Source organism: Antechinus flavipes, chromosome 2, assembly GCF_016432865.1.
Source record: "Antechinus flavipes isolate AdamAnt ecotype Samford, QLD, Australia chromosome 2, AdamAnt_v2, whole genome shotgun sequence".
Taxonomy (NCBI): Eukaryota; Metazoa; Chordata; class Mammalia; order Dasyuromorphia; family Dasyuridae; genus Antechinus; species Antechinus flavipes.
The window spans coordinates 315,298,782-315,326,583 of record NC_067399.1 but is presented as its reverse complement, the minus strand read 5'-3'; the positions used below and the strand labels follow the sequence as shown (position 1 = coordinate 315,326,583).

The following is a 27,802-nucleotide window of genomic DNA, read 5'->3' as shown; positions in this document are numbered from 1 at the left end:
AGGAATCATACCCATTATTAAATATTCCCCATCCTTTAAACTCCAATTCAAATACCTACTCCATGAAACTTTCTTTGATCCTCTATGATAACATTTTCTCCTTCAGGTATAACATAGTTCTATACTTCCCTTATATTTTTCCTAGTTTATGTAGTTTCTTTATTTCAGAAAAACATAAAATAATACATAATAAATTGTAGTGTTATATATATATACATATATATATATGTGTGTATATATATATATATATGTGCCTTATTTCTGAAGTGCTTGCTCCAAGGGACACTCCAGGAGATGGCCTGATCTAAAAAGGATGCTAAGCTATCTCAGAGTTTGAGCTTTATCTCACTGAAGTTATTGTGGGAACATAGTATCCTGAATTTCAGAGACCTTAGTTCAAATACAACTCTGGACAAGTCAGTTTTCTCCTCTGAGCCTCAATTTCTTCATCTAGAAAATGAAGAGATCATCCTAGGTGACCTGTAAGATCCCTTCCTTCTTTAAATCTATGAATTTCAGAAGAATCAGAAGCTGACTGCTGACACTAGAATTAAGACTTCTCCTAGCCTAGCCTCAATCCTCCAGCATCTTTGGATGAAGTTCCAAATCAAGTATGAGGTATCAGTTCAGCCTAACCCTCAGAGTTCTAATCACCCTCTCATTCTTCTTCCTCCATTGGGATCTCAGAAGAGATTCTGGCCCTCCGGAAGTCAGAGGCAGTGAAAACAATCATCATGTCTATGCTCACTTTTCACAGATATTTAATGTATAGGAGCCTCTTATTTTAATGACACATGAATTCCCAGTTCCCATTACCCTTATCTAAAAATCTAGAGTCTCAAATCCTATTCCTTGCCTCTAATTTTGTCTCTGGGAAAATCAGCTTTTCTTTCTCCATAAGCCATGCCCTCAGTGCATCCTCTAGAATCGTGGCTTTATAGGTTCACAAAATCCCCTTTATCTTAGATCAAAAGATCTTCACTTTTCCATCCTTTTAGGCTGGCTCTCCCCAGAAGGCACTATATCCTTTGGCCACCCTCTCCAGAACTGGGTCGTCTTTCTCATATCCTCTGAAACAGGGCCAGGAAGAAGAATTGGTATAGTCCTCTCTCCTCATTGCAACTTCCAGGTACTCTTTTAACATCCTCAGTCAGCAATCTCTCTTCCTTTGAGGTTCAAACTATCCATCCTGAAATGTCTTACTTGCTTTAACTCCTTGTTATAGCAATCTACTGGCACCTAGGTGATTCTTTCTCCTTTCTCAAAGAATTCAGTTCCTGGATCACCATCTTCCTCTTCATTCTGCCTTCATACTTGGAGGTCTCAACATGTATCTTCTACAGCACTTCCTAGAAAATTAGTTGTATTTATGTTCTCCATTTCCTTGCCTTCCATTAATTCTCATTCCCTTATCTGGTTTTTGACTTTACCTCTTGACTAAAACTGAAATAGGATTACCATTGATCTTTTGACTGTTCAATCCATTGGCCTTTCCTCAGTGCTTATCCTTCTTGACTTATCTAAAATATTGTCAATGACCCCCAGCTTCTCCTCTTACAAACTTTCTCCTCCCATGGTTTCTGTGACACTTATCTCTACATTTTCTTTTTGCCAATTTGATTCTTTTCCTTTACTACATTTCCTTTAGTTAGTCATCATAAAGTTGTCTTTGGCCCTCTTTTCTCTCAACAGAAGAGAGAAATCTCTTGCCAATCTCTTTGGTTCCCATGGTGTTCAATGATCATGAGTATGACAATCACAGAAATTATATCTAAGTAGAGCCTGAAGTTAGGAAAACCTGACATTATGTCTGACTTCAGACATTTAACTAGCTGTGTAACCCAGAATAAGTCACTCTATCCCTCTCTGCCTCAGTTTCTTTAGCTGCAAAATAGGGCAATAACACCTACCTCCTAGAATTATGAGGATCAAATAAGATTAATATTTACTGAGTGTTTACCTCTGTTGTGGTTGTTGAGTCATTTCAATTGTGTCTGACTCATCATGACCCTATTTCTTCACAAAAACTCTGGAGTACTTTGCCATTTCCTTCTGTAACTCATTTTACAGTTGAAGAAATTGAATTAGACAGGATTAAGTGACTTGCCCAGAATCACACAATTAACTCATTTTACAGTTGAAGAAATTGAGGTAGACAGGATTAAATGACTTGCCCAGAATCATACAATTAATAAGGGTCTGAGGCCAGATTTGAAATAAGGAGGATGAGTCTCTCTGACTTCAGGCCCAACACACTATCTACTCTTATCTACTGTGTTATCTAACTGTCCCACCTGGCATATGATAGGCACTTAATTAATCCATCCCTGAAATTTTCACATTTTCACAAACTATTCTTCATTCCTGGAACCTTTTCTCTGTTCTCATCTCCTTTTCTTCAGCTCCCTTCAAGTCTCAGCTAGTTTAACAGAAAATTCTAGATTTGACTCCTACCTGGCTTGCCAAAAAAGATGAAATGACCAAAGAAACAAAAGTTTGAGCTCCAAAGCACAGCAATTTATTATGACAATTATATAAGAAATTGGGACCAGTCATCTTCCTCAGCTTTGGCACTGTACTCTTAACTGAAGAGGAAGACATTTTTTAATACATAAAAACTTAATCAAATAGGACCAATTAATTATAAGCAAAGCAATTAGCCAGAATATAAAATTAGGCAATCTAATTTCTAACTGAAGGAAAGATTAAGGGTTTTCCAAGTTTGGAGGGGGAAAGAGTCAAGTTGAGAAAGGAAAGACTAGATTTGGAATGGATCTTAGAATGAAAAGATGTTGATTAATTGCATTCGTCTTCATTTGTGAAACAATAAATGGCTTGTACCATCTCGTTTTCTATGGATAAATAACAGAAAAACAACAAAATGGCAGCACAAGATGGAGTCAGTGTTCATGAGATAGAATCTGATTGGTTCTTTTGATTCCCACACCAAATCAACTCAATTTTGTAATTGATCTTCATTTTATCTCAATTAATTAATCTGCCCTCAGACACATACTAGCTATGTGACCCTTGGTCAAGTCCATTTAACCCTGCCTGTTTGCCTCAGTTCCTAATCTGTAAAATGAGCTTGGAAAGGAAATGGCAAAGGATTCTAGTATTTTTGCCAAGAAAGTTCCAAATGAAGTCACAATGAGTTGAACACAACTGAAATGACCAAATAAATAAAAGGTACTACCATTTTTTGTTTACCTTTTTTTAAATATAGCACTTTATTACCAAAAAATACTTTATCTCATTTGACCCTTATAGTAAACCTGTGAGGTAGGCCATTAAGAATATTATATTCCTATTTTACAGATGAGGAAACCAAGGTTGAGGGCTGGAACGATGCTCATGGTCACAAAGCTATTAAGTAGTGTAGTTGGAACTGACAAGCATTCTCATACCTCTAAGTTCAATGTTCTTTCCACAACTCCACACTTCCACTTTGGATTATGGGAGTTTGAAGGGATCTCAGAAGTCATTTGGTCCAACTCATATGTGAAGAGGTTTTTGGCTATATTATATCTAAAAATGGGCATCTAGTCCTTTAAAAAAAAACAACTTGCAAATAAAAGAAAACACATTATCTCTTGACACACCCATTCTATTTTGGGATAACTCTTATTGTTGTGAAATATTTCTTTATAGCAACCAAAGTTTGCCTCTTTGTAACTTCTTCCATTTATTTGTCATTTTCTGTGTCCCTATTTTCTTTACCTTTTTCTTGTAAAGCATGAATTTGAGCTCTTCATTATTCAGCTAGCTCTCCTATGAAATCTCTCTGGTTTATTCATGTTGGTCCAAAAACATGGCACTCAGAATTGAGCACAATATTGAAGATGTGGCTTGACCAGGACAAAGTATGACAAAATAACAGTTTCAAATTTCTGGATGCTGTGTATCTCTTCATGCTGCCTAAGATTATCTTATCTTCCTTGGTTACTATGTTATACCATTAACTCAGATAGAGCTTTTGATTCATTAAATTACCCAGATCCTTTCCAAGCGACAGCTGATAAAATCATAGGTGCAATAAAATATGTTATTTTATTATTATTATTATTTATTATTATTAAAATATGGCATTTATTCCAGAAAAGAAATAATATTAGTTCTTTTCTTCATATTGCTGTACTGATTCTTTGTAATCATTGCTTCCTTTTCTAAATTCTCACTAACAATCTCTTTAATAACATGTCCTAAAATTTTGCTAAGCATCAAAATCAAACTTACCAGTCAAAAAGTCAAAAGATTGCACACTGTTTTTTTTTTCTTGAAAACCAGAATATTTGCCCTCCTCCAATCCCTGTGTGACGTCTCTTTCTATGATTTTTTTAAAGACTACTAATAATTATTTCTCAGAAGTCACATCTGCAAGTATTTTCACTACCCAAGAATATAGTTAATCTGGGCTGATTGTATTGAACTCATTGATAGCATTGAGGATATTCTCTTCTAACTTAATTATCTAGGATATTTATTCTCAATTAGCCATTTTTATTCTATCCTTTCTAGTCCAGTGATTTTTCTCATTGTAAGAGAAAACAAAAAGAAAATAGGAATTGAGAAAGCTTTTAGAATCTTTTCCTAGTTATAAACAGTCACATTCATCCTCATCATCTTTCTCTTTTGACCCTCTTCTTTTCTCTCATAGAGCTTTTAAAAAACTCTAATCATTTTTATTTATCTTTAGTGTTTTCACTGATAACAGCTCATTCTGACTTTCTCTGATAGTTAATTTGAATTATGCCTCATATTTGTATTCATTTCCTTTTAAATGATGAAATCACTAAGATTATAGGGAGGAAAAAAAAGATAAAAGCTCAGGAGAGAGCCTTTGGATACATTGACAATTAGGAAACAGAACATAAATAATGAGCCAGCAAAGGAGAGTGAGAAGGAAGGAATCATTCAGGTAGGAAGAAGGAATAGTGTCAGAAACATCTAGAAAGGAGAGTGTCCAGAGAAAAGAGAGTGGTTGACAGTCTTGAATGATGCAGAAGTTAAGTATGATGGAGACTGAGAAAGGGACACTAAGCCATTTTTATTCTATCCTTTCTACTCCAGTGATTTATAGTATAGCCATTAAGAAATCATTGATAACTTTGGAGGAAAGTTTTAAATGAATAATAAGATTTGGAGCCAGATTTCAGATTGCAAAAAGGATTGAAAAGTGAATGAGAAAATAAATATAGACAGTTTCTCTAGGAATATGATTGTGAAGAAAAAAAAGATATAGGATGATAATTTGAAGAGATAGGGAGAAGTGAGAATTATTTTAGGATGGGAAGACCTAGACATGTTTGTGGGCAGTAGGAAAAGAGCTGATATAAAAGGAGAGACTGAACATTAGAAAGGTGGAATGACTGCTGTAGCAGTTTCCTGGAGGAGATGGGAGGGGATAGAATAAAGAGTGTAAGCAGATTAGGAGAAAGACAATATTCTTGATCAATTAAACAATTAGTCAACAAATAAGTGCTTATTATGTGCCAGGCTAAGTACTTCCTATGTGCCAGGCTAAGTACTTCCTATGTGCCAGGCTAAGTGCCTACTATATGCCAGGCTAAGTACCTGCTATGTGGTAATGTTGGAGGTACAAAAAGAGACACTCTGTGCCCTCAAGGAACTCACAGTCCAGTGGAGGAGAAAACAAGTAAACAAAAATACAAACAGATTATATACAGGATAATTAGGAAATAACTGATAGAAGGCACTAGAATTAAGAGGGAAAACCTTCCCATACAATATAGGATTTTAGTTAAGATTTAAAGGAGGCCAAGGAAGTGACTAAGTAGAAATGAGAAGAGCATTCCAGGCATGAGGGATAGCTAAAGAGAATTACTAAAGCTGAGAGATGAAGAATCTGGTTCATCAGACAACCATGAAGGTCACTGTCACAGTTTTGAGGAGTACATGGTGACGAGTAGGGTATAAAAAGAGTGGAAAGGTGGGAGGAGACACTAGGTTATGCAGGGCTTTGAATCATTTTGTATTTGATCCAAGAAGTGAAAAGGAGTGACTGGACTTTATTGAGTTAGGGGCATGTCATGGTTGGACCGTAAGAGTGGCTGAATGGGGGGTGGATTGGAGAGGAGAAAGACATTGCAGGCAGACCCACCAACAGGCATGAGGTGGTGAGGGCATGCACCAAAATAGTGGCCATGTCAAAGAAAAGGAGATTCAAGAGATGTCACAAAGGTGAAATCAACAGCCAGTGTCAACAAATTGAGTATGGAGGTAAGAGAGAGTGAGAAGTATCGGATAACATCTAGATGGAGAGCCTGAGGGACCTCTACAGTTATAGAGAAAGAAGGTAGGAAGTGGGGATGCTTTAGGAGAAAAGTAGTGAGTTTGATTTTGGTCATGTCGAATTTAAGATGTCTCCTAAACATATAGTTCAAGAAGTTCAGAAAAGCAGTTAAAGATGTAAGATTAAGGATCAGCCAAGAAGTTAAGGCAAGGTATAAGAATCATCAGCCTAGAAATGGTAATTAAATCCATGGGAGTTGAAGAACACATCAAGTGAAGAAATATAGAGGGAAAAGAGAGCCCTGGATAGAATCCTATAGACACCTACAGAGGTTGTGATCTAGAGAAGGAGACAGAGAAGGAGCCATCTGATAGAGAAGAGGAGGTCCAGGAAAGAGTGGTATTCCAAAAACCTAGAGAGAAGAGGGTTTTATCAAAAAGGAGAAGAATGACCCACAGTGTTAAAGAAAGGTTACAGAGAGGTAGAGAATAAAAATTTCATAAAGACTATTGGATTTGAGGTTAAGGAAAGATCATTAATAACTTTGGAAAGATCAGTTTTGGTGAAATGATGCAGTAGAAAGCCAGATTGTAAGGGATTTAAAAGGTATTGAATTCATTAAAACAAAAGAGGGAGGAATTGCCATGAAGATCTGGAAAAAGTAATATGCACAATCATAATACAATATAGAATATTAAAAAATATAAAAAACTTTCAATTAAAGAGCTATTGGATACAGAATAGGGAGAAAATATTTTTTAATATTTTTTAAATGTCCTCACTCAAGCACACAGCACGTCTTTCACACTGTAAGCCCTGGAAAACATGTTTACTGAATTGAAATTGGGGAGCAATGGAAAGCCTCATGAAGGAATTGACAATTAAAGCTAGTCCTTGAAGGATGGGTGGATTTCAACAGCTAGAAACCAGGGAAAAGGGTGTCTGCTGTGGGCAGAAAGAAAGATAAAAGTCAATTTAAATAGAAAAAAAGTTATGCAGGATAGGGTTGAAAATGGAAAAAATTTTGTGAAAGATTAAACAGTTTAGCTAGAATATTTAGTACTTATAGGTAGCTAGGTGCCACAATAAATAGAGCACTGGGCTTGAAATCAGAAAGATTCAACTTCCTGGCTTCAAATCTGGCCTCAAGATACTTACTATGTTACTCTGAGCAAATCACTTAACCCCCTTTTCCCCTAAAATAAGCTGGAGAAGGAAATGGCAAACTACTCCACTATCTTTGCCAAAAAAAAAAAAAAAACAAACCCAAAAATGGAGTCACAAAGAGTCGGACATGATTGCAAAACAACTAAACAGCAAGAGTATATATAGGAGAGTAGTGGGAATTAAGGTTGGAGTGTTTGATTGGGATCAGTGTTAAATGCCAGGCTAATGCCATTTCAGGAAGGCCCCTTCCTTGTGCACTGTTAAGTGATCTACTTGTCCATGATTGGACGTGTATTTGTCCATGATGGGATATCTATTTGTCCAACATTGGAGATCTATTTGTTCATGATTAGAAGTCTGCTTGTCCATTGGAAGTTTTTAAGGAGAAGCTAAATAACCCTTTATTTGGGTTTCTGTATGGGATTTTCCTGTACTAAAGTCAGGATTTGATTATGTCTCTTCTATCTCTGAGGTCCTATGATTTTGTCAGGAGGCTATTCCAAAATGACAGTACAGAACAGATTATACAGATTACATTGGAAAGGTACAGGCAGATTTGCCGTTTTGGATTGATTCTTGTTCTCTATTTCAGCAAGTTACCATTTTTGTAAAAAGTTTTAGTGATAATGCCCACTGCTGTTAAGTTAAATGCTTGTCTATGACTTTTTCAGTCAAGATGGCGGTATCAGTACTCTGCTTTATCACTTAGCCCTTCTTTTTCTCTTTTCTCCCCCAGGCAACCAAAACTCTGCTGATCACCTATCTACCCAAGGAAATTACAGATCCTGCGATCATCATCAAACATTTTCAGTGAGTGAAAAGAGCCAGTGATCTATAGAAACAGTTCCAACTCTTGAATCAGAAGACCTGAGTTCAGATTCTGCCTTTGACAATAACTGGGTGACTATGGGCAAGTCGGTTCCTCTCCTTGCCCTCAGTTTCCTACTATGTAAAATAAAAGACTCTGAGGTCACTTCCAATTCTAGATTTGTGATCTTATCTGTGACTGGCAGGGAAGTTGTAGTTTTGATGGGGTACCCTCTTCCTGTCTAGTCCCTGCCCTCATATTTAATGTGAATATTTCTCCTTGATCAGAAAATGGCTAAGAGGAGTTTATAAGATAAGAGGCAGAGAGGCAGAGGAGAGGCTGGAAATTAAATTTTTATTTATAATATTTTATTTTATTTTATAATAACTTTATATTGACAGAATCCATGCCAGAGTAATTTTTTTTTTACAACATTATCCCTTGCACTCTCTTCTGTTCTGATTTTTCCCCTCCCTCCCTCCACCCCTCCCCCAGATGGCAAGCAGTCCTATATATGTTAGATATGCCACAGTATATCCTAGATACAAAAAAGTTTGCAGAACTGAACAGTTCTCTTATTGCATAGGGAGAATTGGATTCAGAAGGTAAAAATAACCCAGGAAGAAAAACAAAAATGCAAATAGTTCACATTCGTTTCCCAGTGTTCTTTCTTTGGATGTAGCTGCTTCTGTCCATCATTTATCAATTGAAACTGAGTTAGATCTCTTTGTCAAAGAAATCCACTTCCATCAGAATACATCCTCATACAGTATTGTTGTTGAAGTGTATAATGATCTCCTGGTTCTGCTCATTTCACTTAGCATCAGTTCATGTAGGTCTCTCCAAGCCTCTCTGTATTCATCCTGCTGGTCATTCCTTACAGAACAATAATATTCCATAACATTCATATACCACAATTTACTCAATCATTCTCCAATTGATGGGCATCCATTCAATTTCCAGTTTCTAGCCACTACAAACAGGGCTGCCACAAACATTTTGGCACATACAAGTCCCTTTCCCTTCTTTAGTATCTCTTTGGGATATAAGCCCAGAAGTAACACTGCTGGATCAAAGGGTATGCACAGTTTGATAACTTTTTGAGCATAGTTCCAGATTGCTCTCCAGAATGGTTGGATTCGTTCACAACTCCACCAACAATGCATCAGTGCCCCAGTTTTCCCACATCCCCTCCAACATTCATCATTGTTTTTTCCTGTCATCTTAGCCAATCTGACAGGTGTGTAGTGGTATCTCAGAGTTGTCTTAATTTGCATTTCTCTGATCAATAATGATTTGGAACACTTTCATATGAGTGGTAATAGTTTCAATTTCATCATCTGAAGTGTCTGTTCATATCCTTTGACCATTTATCAGTTGGAGAATGGCTTGATTTCTTATAAATTTGAGTCAGTTCTCTATATATTTTGGAAATGAGGCCTTTATCAGAACCTTTAACTGTAAAGATGTTTTCCCAGTTTGTTGCTTCCCTTCTAATCTTGTTTGCATTAGTTTTGTTTGTACAGAAGCTTTTTAATTTGATATAATCGAAATTTTCTATTTTGTGATCAGTAATGGTCTCTAGTTCATCTTTGGTCACAAATTTCTTTCTCTTCCACAAGTCTGAGAGATAAACTATCCTATGTTCCTCTAATTTATTTATAATCTCATTCTTTATGCCTAGGTCATGGACCCATTTTAATCTTATCTTGGTATATGGTGTTAAGTGTGGGTCCATGCCTAATTGGCTGGAAATTAAATTAATTTAACTGATTATTAATTGATTGTTTCTTCTCTTTTTCATCACTACAGTAACCCAGGGACCCAGGGTTTTTCCCTTCCCCACATAGAAGTTTTTTTTTTAAAGGCATCCTTCCTTTCCTATTCTTCTATCCCTGGGATGTAGGGCCTGTGCAATTCTGAATTAGAAGCACAATTTCTGATCCTAGGAGATGGCAAAGCAAATTGGTCTACATAGAGTTCAAACCCAAAACCTTGATTTCCTTTAGTGATGTTTTTTCCTGCTGGATAAAATCATAAAGAATTTGGAGAAGAAAGGAGATGACTTCCTCTTATGCTTAATATCCCCAGAATAGTTCAGTTCCAAGGAACGGAGGTCCAGTGGGTACTATAATTGAAAAATCATTGGTTTTCTATTTAGAAGACCTAGTTTCAAACCCTATTTCTATTACTTACTATCTCTATGACCTTGACAAGTCACATAACTCTCAGGGCCTTAGAAGTTGGACCTCTAAGCTTTTTTTCCAGCTCTAAATCTATAATTTTCTCTTATGGTTCTATGAATTCAAGAGGTGCTCAGAGAAACTGTGTATTTATTCACTAGGATCCCTCGCCCAGTTCCAGTCTCTTGGCTGGAGCCAGGGTTCAGGGTGAGACAGCAAAAACTCCATTTGCCCCTGAAAACTCGATTCCTTATATGTATCTGTGTCTGTCCTGCAGTGAGGCTTACCCCAGCTGCACAGTGACCAAAGTCCACTTCTGCTATGATCTGAGAAGACTGGTAGAATTGGATAACCAAAGGTAAGTCCCCAGTTGACAACCTCATTTCCATGGCTTTGGGGATGCTATGAAATATTGAGCCTATTGGAATTCAAGAAAAGAAGGCTTTTGCCCCATCTAACCACTGATTCTTTTTCTTTCTTCCCTACCCAACAGACACCATGTAATGAAAGGTCGACTCTTTTATACCTCATATAATCTGACAAATGGGAAAACGATGATTCGAGTGCATCCCTGCTCCCGTATCTGCTTCTGTCAGTGCTGCAAATGCTTCAAGGAGGTAGCAGGGAGGGGACTGTACCCCACACGACCCAAGAGCTCAGGGCATCTGCTGAGCATGGGGGGAAGGCAGGTGTTATGTCCTGGCTTCTGTTCCAAGTTGGCCCCTCATCTGCAACAGGGTGGCCATATAGGACTCTACCAACTCTCTGCTTGCTGCTCCCTTCCCTTGAACATGTAGCTAAAATAAGTTATTGTAGCCATCTCTGGCGTCCTTTCCCCAATAAGTATGGAAATCCCCTCTTCAATTTTCCCTCATTGTGAAAAATAGAAAACTTTCAAAGGATCACAAAGTTAGAAGCAATCTAGAAGCCATCTAATCCCTAATCTGACAAGCTTCAGTGACCATGGAGCTCTTGGAGAGACAATAATATTTCATTTGCTTTGGAACTGGCATTGGATGAATTTTCCTTGACCCAAATTTCCCATGAATTTGGACCTCCCTTCCTAACCCAAGTGTTTTCCAAGCTTTTCATCTTCCATCTCCAAATCTACCCCACAGGTGGATGCTGAACAATACTACAGTGAATTGGAAGAGAAGTTGACTGATGAGTTCAATGCTGAACGGAGCCTAATCCACCAGAAGCGTTTGGATGCAGCTTTTGTCACCTTTGAGGATGAGAAGATGACAGCTTTGTGAGTGGCCAGAAAACTCTGAATGCTACTTGACCTCTCAGTCAATCAGTCAGCCAGATAGTCAACAAGCATTTATTAAATATGTAAAAGTTAGGCACTGAGCTAAGCCTTCCTTATGGAAAAAAAAAGACAAAAAACATTGTCCTTGCTAATAAAAGAGCTTATTATAGTCCAATAGGAAAGACAGCATACAAATAACACTCTCTATCAGTCTCTCTCTGGCTCTAGCTCTGGCTCTCTGTCTTTCTCTGTCTGTTTCTATCTCTTATTCTCTCTCTCTCTCTCTCTCTTTTTCTTTCTTTATATGTATATATATAAACATAAATTTTGGTATGTTGTCTCATTATTGTCATTCACTTGGATTAAATTATCAATTGTTTCTTTGCTTTGTTGTTTCACCCACTCATTATGTAGAATTAGATTATTTAGTTTCCAATTAATTTTTGGTCTATTTTTCCATATCCCTTTATTACATGTAATTTTTATTGTATCATGATCTAAAATGGATGCACTTACTATTTCTGCCTTTCTGCATTTGATTGTGAGTTTTTTGTGCTCTAGTACATGGTCAATTTTTGTGTAGGTTCCATGTACTCACTGAAAAAAAAAAAGTGTATTCCTTTCTATTTATATTCATTTTTCTCCAGTACTTATACTTTTCTAAAATTCTATTTGCCTCCTATATTTCTTTCTTATTTATTTTGTGGTTCAGTTTATCTAGTTCTGTTAGGCAGAGATTGAGATCTCCCACTTGTATAGTTTTGGTGTCTATTTCTTTTTGCAACTCTCTTAACTTCTCTTCTAGGAATTTGGAAGCTATACTAGTTGGTGCATATAGGTTTAGTATTGATATTACTTTATTATCTATGTTACTCTTTAGCAAGATATAGTTTCCTTCTTTATCTCTTTTAATTACATTAATTTTTGCTTTTGCTTGATCTGAGATCAGGACAGCTACCTCTGTCTTTTGTTTTTTGTTTTTTACTTCAGCTGATGAATAATACATTTTGCTCCACCTTTTTTGCTTTTACTCTATATTTATCTTTCTGCTTCAAATGTGTTTCTTGTCAAAATATTGTAGAATTATGGCTTTTAATTCACTTTGCTATGCGCTTCACTTTATGGGAGAATTCATCCCATTTACATTCACAATTAAAATTAACAATTCTGTATTTCCCAGCACCCTGTTTTTTTCCAAGTTATACTTTTCTCTCTCCTTTCCTCCTTTCCCTCCTCCTTTGTGTTTTGCTTCTAAGTACTATTTCTTTCAGTCTACCTTCCCTCAATCTGACCTCCCTTTTTTCAGCCTCTACCCTCTTTTTTATCCCTTTCCTCTTCTATTTCTGCCCTTCCTTTTATTAGCTTCCTCCTTTCCTTTCCTCTTTCCCCTCCTAATTCCTTATAAGGTAAGACCAATTTCTATACCAAACTTAATATGTGTAATATTCCCTCTTTGAACCAAATCTGATGAGATTAAGGGTTCAAACAATGCTTATCCCCCTCCTTTCTATATCTAAACTGTAATAGGTCTTTTTTTTCCCTCTTTATGTGATGTATTTTACCCCATTTTACCTCCCCTTTTCCTCTTCTTCCAATTTTTCACCACAAGTTTCTTTCTTATATCATCACATTAAAATCAATTTACACCTACACCCACTAAGTATACTCTTTACAAAGATACAGTTCTTGAGAATTACACATATCATCTTCCCATATAAATGTAAACATTTTCAGCTTTAAAAAGCATAGGTTTTTTCTTCCTTTTTTACTTTCTTATGCTTTTCTTGAGTTCTGTATTCGAACATCAAATTTTCTATTCAGCTTTAGTTTTTTCACCAAAAATAATTGAAAATCCCCTATTCCATTGAATATTTCATCTTTTCCCTGAAAAATAGTGCTTAATTTTGCTGAGTAGTTAATTCTTGGCTGCAGTCTAAATTTCCTTTGCCCTTCAGATTATATTCCAGGTCCTTCAATCCTTTAAAGTAGAAGATTCTAGAAGCTGGGTAATCATGACTGTAGCTCCTCAATATTAGAATTTTTTCTGGCTACAAGGCAATGTTTTCTCTTTAATCTTATAATTTTGGAATTTAGCTACAATTTTCATTTTGGAATCTCTCTTGAGGGTGATTGGTGGATTTTTTCAATGGCTATTTTACAAACAGTTTGCTGATTCCTTGAAAGATGTTGTCTAGGCTATTTTTCATTCTAATTCTCAGATAGTCCAATAATTCTTATATTGTCTCTCCTAAGTCTATTTTCCAGGTCAGTCATTTGTTTTTCCAATGAAGTATTTTATATTTTCTTTATTTTGTTTGACAGATTCTTGATGTCTTATTGAGTCATTCACTTCCATTTATCCAGTTCTAATTTTTAGTGAATTATTTTCTTCAGTTGGCTTTTCTAACCTCCTTTTGCATTTGACTGATTCCACTTTTAAAGTTCATTTGTTCATTAGATTTTTTCCATTTCACCAATTCTATTTTTCAAGGAATTGTTTTCTTTTTCAATTTTGCCAAATCTATTTTTAAGAAGTTGTTTTCTTCAGTATATATTTTTTTCATTTCACCAAATGTATTTTTCAGGAGTTGTTTTCCCCCTTTGTGGCTTTATCTGAAAGTGTTTTGTCTTCAGTATCCTCTGGGTTTGTGTTCTGATCTTCCTTGTCTCTATAATAGTTATCTATAGTCAGAACTCTTTTTGCTTTTTTGCTCATTTTTAAAGGTTGAGGTATGCTCCTGGGACATGGGGAGGAGGGAGTTGTCCTAAGCTTTCTCTGCAGGGAAACAGGGACTTCATGATGTGCTAGGGACAGTGCTGCAAGCTTTTTCACTGCGCTGGGTGGGACTGACCAAGTTCTACCTTTGTGTTGAGTCCAGGGGTTCACTATTTATCTTTTGTAATTACATTGGAGGTCTCACAGCTAATCTGCTGATCCTCTAGTCTTCTGAACCAGAGAATACCCAATGCTGATGTATTTTGGCTAAGAGCCTTCCACTAGATTTCTCCCCTCCCCCAATGGGGCCTTTCTGCCCTGGGCCTCCTTGGGCCACAAAACCTGCACTGGGATGCATCTTCCCCTGCCCAATTGAGATAGATCTTTTATGAAGTCCTTCAAAATATCTTCTGCCAAAAATTTGCTATCTAAGTATTTGTGAGTTCTGTCACTCCAAAATCCAGTCAGAGGCTTGATATAGTGTTGATTCTGAGACAAGCCAGAAGAGCTGAGGCAAAGTCCTGTCTACTTTTTGCCTTCTTGGCTCCACCCCCTCAATGATTTCATAGTAGCTAAATTTAGTGTTCCTTTCCCAGTCTTCACTGTTCCTAACTTCTGCATCATTCAATACTGTTGACCACTCTCTCTTTTTTGGACGTTCTCCTCTCTAGATTTTTGTGACATTATTTCCTCTTCCCATTATTTCCCTCCTTCTCAGTCTCCTTTACTGGTTCATTATTTATGTCCTGCTTTCTAATTGTCAGTGTATCCAAAAACTCCCTCCTAGGTTTTTATCTCTTTTCTTCATATACTCTTCATGATTTCATCACTTAAGAGGAGATGAAAACAAAAATGAGGCATAAAAAGTGTGTCAAGGAAAGTCAGAATGAGCTAGTATCAGTGAACTAAAGATAATAAAAAATGGTTAGAATTTTTTTAAGCTATATAAAAAAGAAGGTCAAAAAGAGAAAGAACATGATGGGAGTGAACGTAACTGTTCATGGAAAATAGAAAAGAAAAATAAATAAATAAAGCATCTCAAAAATTATCTCAACCACTTTTTGTAGAAAATGGATTATAATTCTTCAATTTCTTCAATTTCTAGATTTTCTTGTACTTCCTTTCCCTCTGTTCAGTACAGATTTGTGGGAAGATAGTGTGATCATATACCCAGCCAGCATTCAAATCATCTCTTTCCTATTCTTACTTACATTCTTCTTCTTCTTCTTTTTTTTTTTTTAATAGCCTTTTATTTACAGGTTATATGCATGGGTAATTTTACAGCATTGACAATTGCCAAATCTCTTGTTACAATTTTTCCCCTCCTTCCCCTCACCCCCTCACATTCTTAACAATCCCAGCAAACATACATATAGTGCATTAAGGTTTATATAGTACTTTACATGTTATTTCATTCAGTCCTTCCAATAACTCTGAATTGTAGGTGCTATTATCAATCTCACTTTATAGAAAAGGAAATCAAGGCTGGGAACTTATTACAATGTGACTTCATACAGAGCTTCGACCATTGGACGCCCTAACACACACACACACACACACACACACACACTCCACTTCCACAAAGACTTCTTTTCTCCAAGTTAAACATTTCTAATTCCTTTAACCAATACTTATATGACATACTATTATGTTCCCTCACCATTCAGGTTGCCCTTCTCTGGAAATCCAGTAAACAAATATTTTTTAAGTACTTACTATGTACTAGTCCCTCCCCTGCCCTGGAGGTATTTGCATTCTAATGAGGGAAGGAAACAGAAAAGTTAAAAGGAGAAAGACAAAGGAACCAGGCACAAGGAGACAGAGTGTATCCTAGCAGGGAAGTTCTGAATACCCAACTTAAATAGTGGTTCTGGGAGGAACTGGCCAATCAGAGAGAGAGAGAGGTTACTGGGGCTATGGGTACTTACAACATGTGGACTCTGCTGGTGTGAGGCATCTAAATGAAGAGTTGGGGCATAGTAAAGGAAGTCCAAAGTACAGCCTGGAGAGGAATGGGGACAGTTCTTATCACTGTCCTTCTTAAACTATACAACCCAGGACTGAATGCAGTGCAGTGGATGGAGCACCAGCCCTGGAGTCAGGAGGATATGAGTTCCAATCCACTCTCAGACAAACCCTGATTGCCTTGAAAAAACAAAATTAAAAATTAAACAGTAAATTTCTGGGACTTAGAAGACCTCCTGTCCCAATGGTATTGAACCATTAATAATTACTGTTTAAATCCAGTCATCCCACCAGTTTTTTGCCCATCCATAGCACATCTGACTTCTTTTGAGAATAATATTAGATACTTTATCAAAAAGCCTTACTCACATCTAGGTAAACTAGCTCTATAGCATTTTCTTTATCTACTAATTTAATATCTGTGTCCAAAAAAGGAAAAGGAATTAGTCTAGCAGCATGACCTATTTTTGATGAAGCTGTGCCAACTTTTATGTAATTACTGTTTCTCTTTCTAGATATTCATCAACCATTTCTTTAATAATCCACTTTGGAATTTTCCCAGGAATGGAAATCTCTTATCAGCCTATAATTTGTTCTTTTCTCCTTTTTTTAAGTGGGGATATTTGCCTTTCTCCAATCTTTTATTTCCCATGATCTTTTCAAAATTATTCAGTAGTGGTTCAGCTATCCCACTTACTGGTTGCTTGAATACTAAAGAGTATTATTCATGTATGCTGGGTAACTTAAATTTTTCAAGGACAACTTGGTGCCATTTCTTTACCATCTCCTTCCTTGAATTAATCACTTTTATTCTGTCATTTTCAGCACAAAGAGATTTGTCAGTGGCAGGAGGGAAAGAAGCAGAATAAGAAGTGAACAGTTATACCTGCTGAAAGAGGGAGAAAGAAAAAAAAGGGAGGGGGGGAGAGAGAGAGAGAGGAAGAGGAGAAAGAGAAGGGAAAAAGGAAGGAAGGAAAGAGAAAAAAAGGAAGAAAGAATAAAAAAGAAAGAGGGAAGAGAGACAGAAAGAAAGAAAATGTTATCACTGTTTTATTCACCTCATGCAAAGTTCCTATTCCTTTTTTGATTTCCCTTTTTTTCTCCCAATAAAAGGATATTTTTGCCATCATTAGGTATTCTCAACAACCCCAGCTCTTTCCAAGCTTTATCACTTCTGATTCCGTTTTTTTCTCAATAGTATTTTTTCTCAATTACATGTAAAGATAGTTTTCAACACTCATTTTTGTAAGATTTTAAGTTCCAAATTATTTCTCCCTCTCTTACCTCTCCCCTCCTCAAGACAGCAAGCAATATAACAAAGGTTATAAAGATATATACAAAAATATACAATATTTTAAACATATTTCTATATTTGTTATTTGTGAAAGAAAAATCAGAACAAAAGGGAAAAATCAGAAGAAAGAAAAAGCAAACCAAAAAAAAAAAAAAAGTGAAAATAGGATTCTTTGATCCATATTCAGTCTCTATAGTTTTCCCTCTGAATACAAAGGACATTTTCTATTCCAAGTCTATTGGAATTGTCTTGATCACTGTATTGCTGAGAAGAACTAAATATGTCATAGCTAATTATCACATAATCTTGATGTTACTGTGTACAATGTTCTCCTGGTTCTGCTCATTTCACTCAGCATCAGTTCATGTAAGTCTTCCTAGGCTTTTCCGAATTTGATTTTTTTTTTTACAAGACCATGCATCCTTTATTTGGTTCTGCTTCCATCTTCTGTATTTTTCTTTTAAAAATAAGAGCTAGTGAGTTCCCTATAGAGCCACATTGGTTTCTTCAGACATCTCCCGATTTTCTTCCTTGTTTTAAAATGTTTCCTTTTATTCTGAGCATATTTCATTCCTGAATATTGCTCACTCCTCCTGTAGAATTTAATCCATGAGAGATTCTCCCTATTCTTCCTTGAGTTCTTTGGAATCTGTTTTCCAAAATGTGTTGTCAAACTGTGCCCAGATTTCTTCTCCTTGATCAGGAACACTAGAAGGGAAAATTAAGTGATAATTAGACTTCAGAATCATATTTTATTTTGTTATTTCCTTTAGCTTTCAAAGGATGAAATGGTCATTAAGTCAAGCCAGTGACTTATTAGCTGTTCTACTTTTGGTTTAGGACAGAAGGAGGAAGGGGGAGAGAGGGAGAAGAAAGTTTAGTAAAGGTTTGAGTAACTGAATTTCCCTTCACTTCCATAAATATTTGCTGGCTGTTATTAGTCATGCTCCTGTACCTGTACCTGTATCAGGCTTCATGCTCTTGGGCCAGGTTTCATGCTCCTGTACCAGGCTTTTGATGTTTGCCAAACTCTTAATCTACTTCCTTTTTCTGTCCTGATGGTCTGTGCAAGACTTCTTAAAATTTTCCCCCTCACAACCCCTTTTCACCCAAGAAATTTTTATATGACCCCAGGCATATAGATATATAAAATATGCATACAAATCAAATATTTGCTGATAATAAATCATGATTTCATAACCCCCATATTCAGTCACAAGACCCTATATGAGGTCATGAAGCTGGAGTTTATAGCATACCCCCATGAACAAAATCACTGCTATTTCTTCCTCCATTGTTATTCAGATGTTCTCTATAATATTGCCCTTATCTGGGTCCTGAATTTCCTCACATATGTAAACCTTCTTAATACATAACGTTCTATTCACCCAAGTTTTATCTATTCTATTTTTGCCTCATTCTAAGGATAGATTTTCTCTTATCTATCTAAGCACAGAGATAGATAATCTCAGTTATATAATGAAGTCAATTTTTCCCCCTTCCATTGGAACTTATATATATATATATATTCCTCTTGCTTATTACCTAAATTTAAGATATTTGGGAATAGCTATGTGAGACAAGGGTTCCTACAGGCTCTTTTAAATTTTTTTTAGATTTGTCTCCTGTAAACTTCCAAGTTTTTCACTGTAGATATTTTTTGTGGTATCTAGCTTGGGAGATGTATATAAATCTTCACTTTCCCATCCTTTTTTATTTTAAAGCCTTTTTGGTTACATGTGCAAGTTACTCAGGAAATGCATTCTGACTAAGCATTTTAAGATGAACTCCATCTCTATCCAAGAATATGGTAGCTTCCTCTATTTTAAGCTGTGGTCAGAAGTCCAAATCCCATTCTCAGATACCATCCTTTTAACTAGTTATTCCCAGATCTCTGTTAGATTCCTTACCTTCAATGAACCCTTATGAGGAACAAATAACTGATTCTTCAGTTTCTTACTCAATATGACTAATCTTTAGCAAAACTTTTCAGGTTCATTCTGGAAGTATCATCTATGCTCATATGAATCACCAAAAGCAAATGGTTGTCATCCATTTTGATAAATCTTGGAAATATCTCTATTATATTTTGGATTCATGCCCTCTAGAAATCAAAGAAATTTTACAAACTTCCAGTTTGGACTTATGCCTAAAATTGTGCATTGTCACAACCTTCTTTAAGATATAAAATTCTGAATCTTGGGTCGAGCTGAAAAATAATACAGCTTCTTGAGTCAAATCTATTTTTGAACTGTAACTGAATAGATGAATTTTTTCTTTCCCTTTTCAATGTAACTCTCTTCCTCTCTCCAATTTCCTGATGAAGTACCTCTCCTCCCCTACCTCATTTCTTTGAAAGAAATTTTCATTGAAAGAAATCCTTTCTCCCATGGAAGCCTTACCCTTGTTTCCTTTAGGGACATTTCATTCTCCCTACTAACCTGAAATGAAACTTTTCCCCAGTTACATGTAAAAAACAATTTTGAACTTTAATTTTTTACAATTTTGAGTTCCAATTTTCTTCCACTTTCCCTTTCTTCCCCCCACCTGCCGCCCATTGAGAAGGCAGGAATATGATAAAAGTTGTATATGTGCAGACATGAAAAATATGTATTAGTTGTGTTGTAAAAGAACACACACACACTAACAAGGAAAATAAAAACCAGTATACTTTGACCTACATTCGAATTCTATCAGTTCTCTCTCTGGAACTAGATAGCATTTTTTATTATAAGTCTTTCAGAATTGTCTTGGATCTTTGTATTGTTGAGATTAACAAAGTCATTCATAGTTGGTTTACAATATTGCTATTATGTAAACAGTATTTTCTTGGTTCTGTTTATTTCACTTCATATCAGTTCATGTTACAGATTTCCACGTTTTTATGAAAGCATTCTGCTCATTCTTTTTTATAGCACAGTAATATCTCATCACAATCATATACAACAACTTGTTCAACCATTCCCCAATTGATGGACAATCCCCCTAAATTTCCAGTTCTTTGCCACCACAAAAAAGAGCTGCTATAAATATTTTAATATAGGTCCTTTTCCTTTCCCCCCTTTTCTTCAGGGTACAAACCTAGTAATGGCATTGCTGGGTTAAAGAATATGCACAGTTTTATAGCCATTATTCCAAATTGTTCTACAAAATGATTGAATCATTTCACAACTTCACCAACAGTGTATCAGTATCCCATTTTTTCCTATATTCCCGCCAACATCTATCACCTTTCTTTTCTGTAAAAGATATCAACAACAACAAAAAAAAAAATCAACAGAAAGATTGATAGTTTTCTTCATTATAAAACTGGGGTTCTTAACCTTTTCATGTTCTCTGTAAGGTTAGCCAATCTAATAGATGGGATATAGTACCTTAAAGTTGTTTTGATTTGCATCTCTCTTTGATTTGCATTTTTTCATATGACTAAAGTTAGCTTTGTTTCTTTGTCTAAAAATTGCCTATTCGTATCCTTTAAAACCTTTTGTCAATTGGGGAATGACTTGATCCCTATAAATTTGATTCATTTCTCTCTATTTTTTGAGAAATGAGGCCTTTATCAGAGAAACTTGCTGTAAAATTTTTCCTACATTTCCTTAGAATTTAATTTGATTGCAACATGGTTGCATTAGATTTAATCAAATCAAAATTATCCATTTTATATGCTGTAATGCTCTTTTTCCCCTTATTGATCACAACTCTTCCCATATCCGTAAATCTGACAAGTAACTGTTCCATGCTGCTCCCCTAATTTGCTTATGATAACTATTTATATCTAAATAAATTTACATATATTTATATCTAAATCATATATTCATTTTGACTTTATCTTGATGTGTGGTGTGAGCTAATGTTTTATATTTAGTTTCTGCCAAACTGATTTCCAGTTTTCCCAGAAGTTTTTGTCAAAGAGTGAGTTCTTAATATATAAAGAATTGAGTCAAATTTATAAGAAAGCAAATCATTTCTCAATTGATAAATAGTCAAAGAACATGAATAAGTCATTTTCAGACAAAGAAATCAAACTTATCCATAGTGATGCAAAAATGCTTTAAATCACTCTTGATTAGAGAAATGCAGATAAAAATAACTCAAAAGTACTACCAGACCAGCTAATATGACAAAAAAGGAAAATGATAAATCTTGGAGAACACTAATTCATTATTGTGAAGTTATAAACTGATCCAAACATTCTCAAGAGCTATTTGGAACTATGCACAAAGGACTATAAAACTGTACATACCCTTTGATCCAACAATGCCACTCTGAGGTCTGTCTCCCAAAGAGATATTTTAAAAGGGAGGGGAGAACCTATTTGTACAAAATATTTATAGCAGCTCTTGTAGTGGTGGCAAAGAATTGAAAATTGAGGTGGTGCCCATCAACTGAGTATATGATTATAATGGAATAATGGAACATTATTGTGAAAGAATGACAAGCAGGATGATTTTAGAAAAACCTGAACTGAGAACGGATTAAAAGTGAAATGAAAAGAACCAAGAGAACATTGTACATAATAATAGCATATAGTAATGTACATTATGATTTAATATATGATGAAGAACTGTGAATGACTTAATTATTCTCAACAATACAATGTTCTGAGACAATCTCAAAAAACTCACTATGAAAAAAATTGTCTGCCTCCAGACAAAAAATTGGTATCCGAATACAAAACTGAAGCATGACAATTTTTCACTTTTTGTTGTTCAAATCTTCTTGCATAAAATGACTAATAAATGTTTTACATGATTGCACATGTATAACCTATATCAGATTGCTTACAGTTTGAGGGAGAAGGAGGAAAGAGAAGGCGAGATAGAATTTGGAGCTCTTATCAAAAAAAGAACAACAGAGGTTTTAAAAAATTGTTTTTACATTTAATTGATGAGGAAAAATAAAATATTACTTAAAAACCCAAAAGAAATTGCTTTTGTCCCAAAAGTTTGGATCTTTTTGTTTATCAGACATAAGATCACAATGGTCATTTCCTACTGTATATTGTATATTTACTTAATTCCATTCTATTTCTTAGCCAGTAATAGATTGTTTTAGTGATTACCATTTTGTAATACAATTTGAGCTGTGATACAGTTAAGCCACCTTCCTTCACAACTTTTTTCATTGATTCACTTGATATTCTTGACTTTTTGATTTTCCAGATGAATGTTATTATTTTTTTGAACCACATAAAATAATTTTGGTAATTTGGTATGACACTGAATACATATATTAATTTAGGTAGAGTGGTTTTTTTTATTATGTTGGCTTGGTTTACCCATTAGATATGATATTATTTGCATGAAAAGTGTTTTGTAATTTGACCATATAGTTCCTGGGTTGTCTTGGCAGGTAGACTCCCAAGTATTTTATATTGTCTATAAGTATTTTAAATGGAATGTCTCTTTCTACCTCTTGCTGTTGGACTTTGTTAGTAATATGTGGAGATGCTGACAATTTATGGATTAAGATACATTCTTTGAGTCCCTTTATTATCTCTAGAAAGAAGATGCTGATCTTCCCTACATTTAGGACACAGATATCACAATCAAACTTGGCTCTGGAAAAAAATACAAACATGCAATCAATGCAAATCAGTATATTCCTCATATTTGTTAGAATTTTTTGGACTTGTTTTTTTTTAAACTGGTTAAAATTGTATACCAATTGGAATGACTCCATTAGGTGATGGCTTTAGATGTCTTTTCATTGGATAAATCAGTTTAGGTTATTAGTTGGAACAGATAATCTTCAAGGTTTCATATAGAGGTAGGGAACTTAGTTTTCCCATTCTTCTCTCTGACCTTCACTTTCTTTTTTCTCTCTCTTCTCCCCAGCATCCTAAAGGATTTTAAGTGGATTCATTGGGGCAAAGCTCCACAATCATCCTCAGTAACAACGGTGGTCCAGTCTCACAAATGGAGGGTCTTCTATGCCCCTCACCCTAAGGATATTCTTTGGTGAGCCTTCTTCCCCTTCCTATCAGAGCTCCTTTTAGGCTAGAGGAGACCAATGACTCCACTGTAATATAGAGAACACAGGACAGGAATATAAGTTGACCAAGTTTTAATACTACTTGTGTGGTCTCAGGCAAATCATTTATTTGATGCTTCCATCTCCCACTATGGACTGGATAATAATAGCTAGCATTTATATAGCATTTTAACTTTAGCAGAGAATTTTATCTTGTGAGATGAGTGTGCTTTTATTTTACAGAAGAGCTAAATGAAGCTGAGCAATTCAAATGACTTTTAACTATTAAATGTTTGAGGCAGGATTCACAGTCAGATCTTCCTGATTCCCAAGTCTCAAATTCTATCTAATGTAATATTTACTTGCCCATTTCCATTCCAAACCCTTTGATCTTATGATACCCTATAAGATCCTGTACCTGCCTTCCATCCAGTTTAATCATTACAGAAAGAAAAACTATATAGACCAGAGCTATCTCCTAATATAAATGGTCCCTGCTTTTGTTGAAGACATTTTAGTATAACCAGCCCATCACAGGGATGTGACTATTCTTGACTGAACTTGTGACAGGATAATATAGATTTGTGGTAGTCCTGTCCTCAAGCTCCTTTACACACACTGGCTATATTATTCATATTTTTATCGCAACTCTGAAAGGAAATTGGATTAACTCAGACAAGACAATACCTTCCTGGAAGAAAAAGAGTTCATCTCAAAATCTTCCTTACTTTTAGGAAGGGACTTAAAAACTTATCCAGAATAAACAGAGGAACAATAAATAACAAATAAATAAATAGATAAATAGATAGATAAATGTTGTCCCCCATATACTTTAAAGAATTTAGAGTGTCTGTGGACCAGTGCAGGTAGGAAAGGTAAAGGGGAGGAAACTTCTCCGAAGGCATCCTGCCAGGAGGCACATGGAACTTATAGGGACACACAGAATGGAATGGCCCTATCTCATTTAAACATAAAGGAAAGCTACCATGGGTTTAGTCTGTTCCTTCCAGAACTTTTTTTTCACATCTCTTCTTACATCCCTTAGGGAGCACCTATCCATCCGTGGAGTTCACTGGTGGGCACGTTTCCTACTTATCAACATTTCCCTCTTCATCCTGATCTTCTTCCTCACCACACCAAGCATTGTTATCAACACCATGGACATGTTCAATGTCACTCGACCCATCGAGAAACTCAAGGTGCTCCTTCAGCTTGAGCAGGGAGGAGTGGGGAGGAAGTATGGGTGGGAATGGTAGGAAGGCATCCCAGGGAAAGAAGAATATATTCCCTTCTTGGGTTGTGATAATCCCACAGAGGAAAATGTACTCAGGAGAAGACTGCAAAGGGTAATTGCCCGTTTACCTTGTAGTTTCTGAAGGTTTAACTCAGCAATCAACAGAAAGGTTGATAGTTTTCTTCATTATAAAACTGGGGTTATTAATCTTTTCATGTTGTAGGCATCTTTGGCAATCTGATAAAAGGATCATTTTCTCAGGATTCCTCAGAATAATATTTTTAAAGGCATAAAATAAAATACCTAAGATTAATAATAAAAATAATTGGATTGAAATGCAATTATCAAAATATTTTTAAAACCAAGTTTTTGGTCCCCAAGTTAAGAACCCTGCTTTAAAGTGAATTCAGGATATCTTCAGTCTTGAAGGTTGAAGTTGGGAAAATAGCACAAGGACTATACATTTATTTCAAAGTCAGTGTAAGCAGGTTAACTTCAAGTCCTGAATCAACCTTTGGATCTGGTTTAAACCCAGAAGTTGTAGCAAGGATGGTCAGGTAATTTGGGGAATTATATATCACTAGGCTTATAAATTGGTGGTAATTAGGACTAAAAATTATTAGTATTGTCTCATTAAAAAAAAAAAAAACAACAGCAACTTGGGCACATCTGTGCTAAAGAGCAGGGAATGCAATGGCACATTTTACAGCTGGCTAAGCTATTGATCACTACCCAGAATTCTCAAGTCAAGTTTGGGTAGAAATTAAGTTTGACAGTTTTCCTAAACCCACAAGATACTTTTTATTTCACCTTTTATTTCCACCCCCCATCCCTGAAAATGGTCCCATACCTCCCTCCCAGAGGACAAGAACATTAAAAATATTTGTGATTCAATAGGACTCTGAAGCATTCTTAATCCCATTTCCAAATTTCTAAACCAAAGTTTAAAAACCATCTACTTCTCCTCCCTTCTCCCAACATCATACATCTTCACATAGACACAGACACAGATACACACACACACACACACACACACACATACATACAAACTTCTATATTCAGAGGTCACACCCTCTGCATGGCCCAAAGTTAGCTCCTGCCATGCCATTTCCCGGGATAAATTTTCTAACAATCTCAGGATCCAGTTGCACTTTCTGGGAAATAAAGTGGGGATCTTTGTAGAGTTAGCCACTCCATACAGTGATAATCACAATGCTGGAGTTATGCCATCATATAACAAAAAATAGGGGGGAGATAGCATCCAAAAGTAGGTTTAGGATCATATCACATGCCTAAAGTGTGCATATGTGGGAAGGGATGGAAATAAGGGAATGGAAGAAGAACTAGATCTAGTGACAAAAGATCAGAGTTCAAACTTGGCATTGCTCCTTACTAACTGTGAACCACACATTTTCTTCTGCACCTATAGCAAAGTTCAGTGAGTGGGAAAAATTTGTAGTTAATGTGGCTGAAAACAAACAAGAGAGAGACTCATGCATGTCCCCATGTGGGGAAGATAAATTCATAAAGAAAGTAGCACTCCCCATTGATCCCATTCCTACTGTATCTCATTTGTTACAGAATCCCATTGTGACCCAGTTTGTCTCTTCCTTGCTAATGTGGGCTTTTGCTGTGACCCTTCCCTTCATCGTCTACTCTTCCTCCTTTTTGGAGGCACACTGGACTAGGTGAGCCCAGATCCTTCTCATTTTTATAACTCTGGTAGCTGTGATGTCCATTCTTTCCTCCAGATGCTAATAAACAAGCTGTTTTATCTCCAGTTTATAAAGGGAGAGTGATGACTAATTGAGGCTGCTCTCAATGATAGGTTGAAAAAAATTTTAAGATCCTGGAGTCATTTCTTCTTGGTAAAATATTACATGGGCTTCAAATCCTCAATTCTTTACTTAGTGTGTGAACCCCCACACAAAGATGTAGAGTATTTCAGAATCTGAAAATTTCATAGTCTTATCAACAAGGTCTTCTTAGACTTTATACTGGAGGGATGATAATTATAACTATTAGCTTTTATATAGTGCTTTAGAGTTTATAAAGTGCTTTACAAATGTTAGCTTATTTGACTCTTACAATAACTGCAGGAGGTAGGTGTTATTATCTCCAAGTTACAGAGATTAAGTGAGCCAGTGCTATATAACTCTTAAGCATCTAAGGCAGGATTTGAACTCAGGTACTTCAGGTTCCAACATCAGACCTAGAATTAATTTCTTGTTCTTAGGTTTTGAGGATCTCAAGGTAAATTTATCCAGAGAAAATTATGTATCAGGTGATGACTGAATCTTTTCAGAGCATCATCCAAGAAACAATTAAACAATGTGGCAGACTTTAATAATGTGCTAAATTATGTGATAGAGACAATAAGGACAATTGGAGGCAAGGGATGAATGGACATTTGAGTAGTCAGTGAAAACTTCCTGAGAGAGATTATTCAATCAATCAGATGATTAATTAATTAATTAATGGGTAGCATTCAGATTGAATGGGATGGGTAGAGAAAATTCAGGTTATCATCAAGCCTTTTCTGAGCAAAGACTCAAAAGTTGAGATGAGTCAGGAGTGCCATAAATTAGAGAGAAGAGTGAGGAAATTGAGTGCCCAATGCCCACCTCCTTCATCCTGGGGACAGCCTTTCTAGGATCTAAATGAAGAAAGCAAAATAGGGGAAAGATTGGGAGGAAGAAGGTCAGTTTTAAAGAAGGGCTTGGAAAACTCTTTAACCCCCTTTAAAGAAAAAGGTTGGTAGAAAATGACATGTTTTTCCATCATTCCCTCCTCGGCCTGGGTCATGCTGATTCAGTGCATCATAGTTGATTGAGTGCCAAACTATGTGAAACAAGGATGAACAAGTCACCTCAGCTCTCGAGTATCAATTTCCTCCATCTGTCAATTAGAGATAATGCGGAGGGTACCTGTTACTGTGGTCTCAAATGAGACAATGT

General features: G+C 35.9%; 1 protein-coding gene across 3 annotated transcripts in view; it reads left to right on the top strand.

Annotated features, from left to right (window-relative positions):
• The window catches only part of TMEM63C (transmembrane protein 63C), a 128,543-nt gene that overhangs the window by 76,938 nt on the left and 23,803 nt on the right, over nt 1-27,802 (top strand). For all 3 annotated transcript variants that reach the window (XR_007950620.1, XM_051977521.1, XM_051977523.1), the window contains exons 11-17: nt 8,157-8,230; nt 10,689-10,769; nt 10,905-11,028; nt 11,530-11,663; nt 23,476-23,598; nt 24,657-24,810; nt 26,427-26,533. Coding sequence is in view for 2 of the 3 variants with exons in the window: in XM_051977521.1 (XP_051833481.1) it covers nt 8,157-8,230; nt 10,689-10,769; nt 10,905-11,028; nt 11,530-11,663; nt 23,476-23,598; nt 24,657-24,810; nt 26,427-26,533 (797 nt within the window). In the remaining variant the exon portion in view is untranslated. The remainder of the gene's footprint in view (nt 1-8,156; nt 8,231-10,688; nt 10,770-10,904; nt 11,029-11,529; nt 11,664-23,475; nt 23,599-24,656; nt 24,811-26,426; nt 26,534-27,802) is intronic.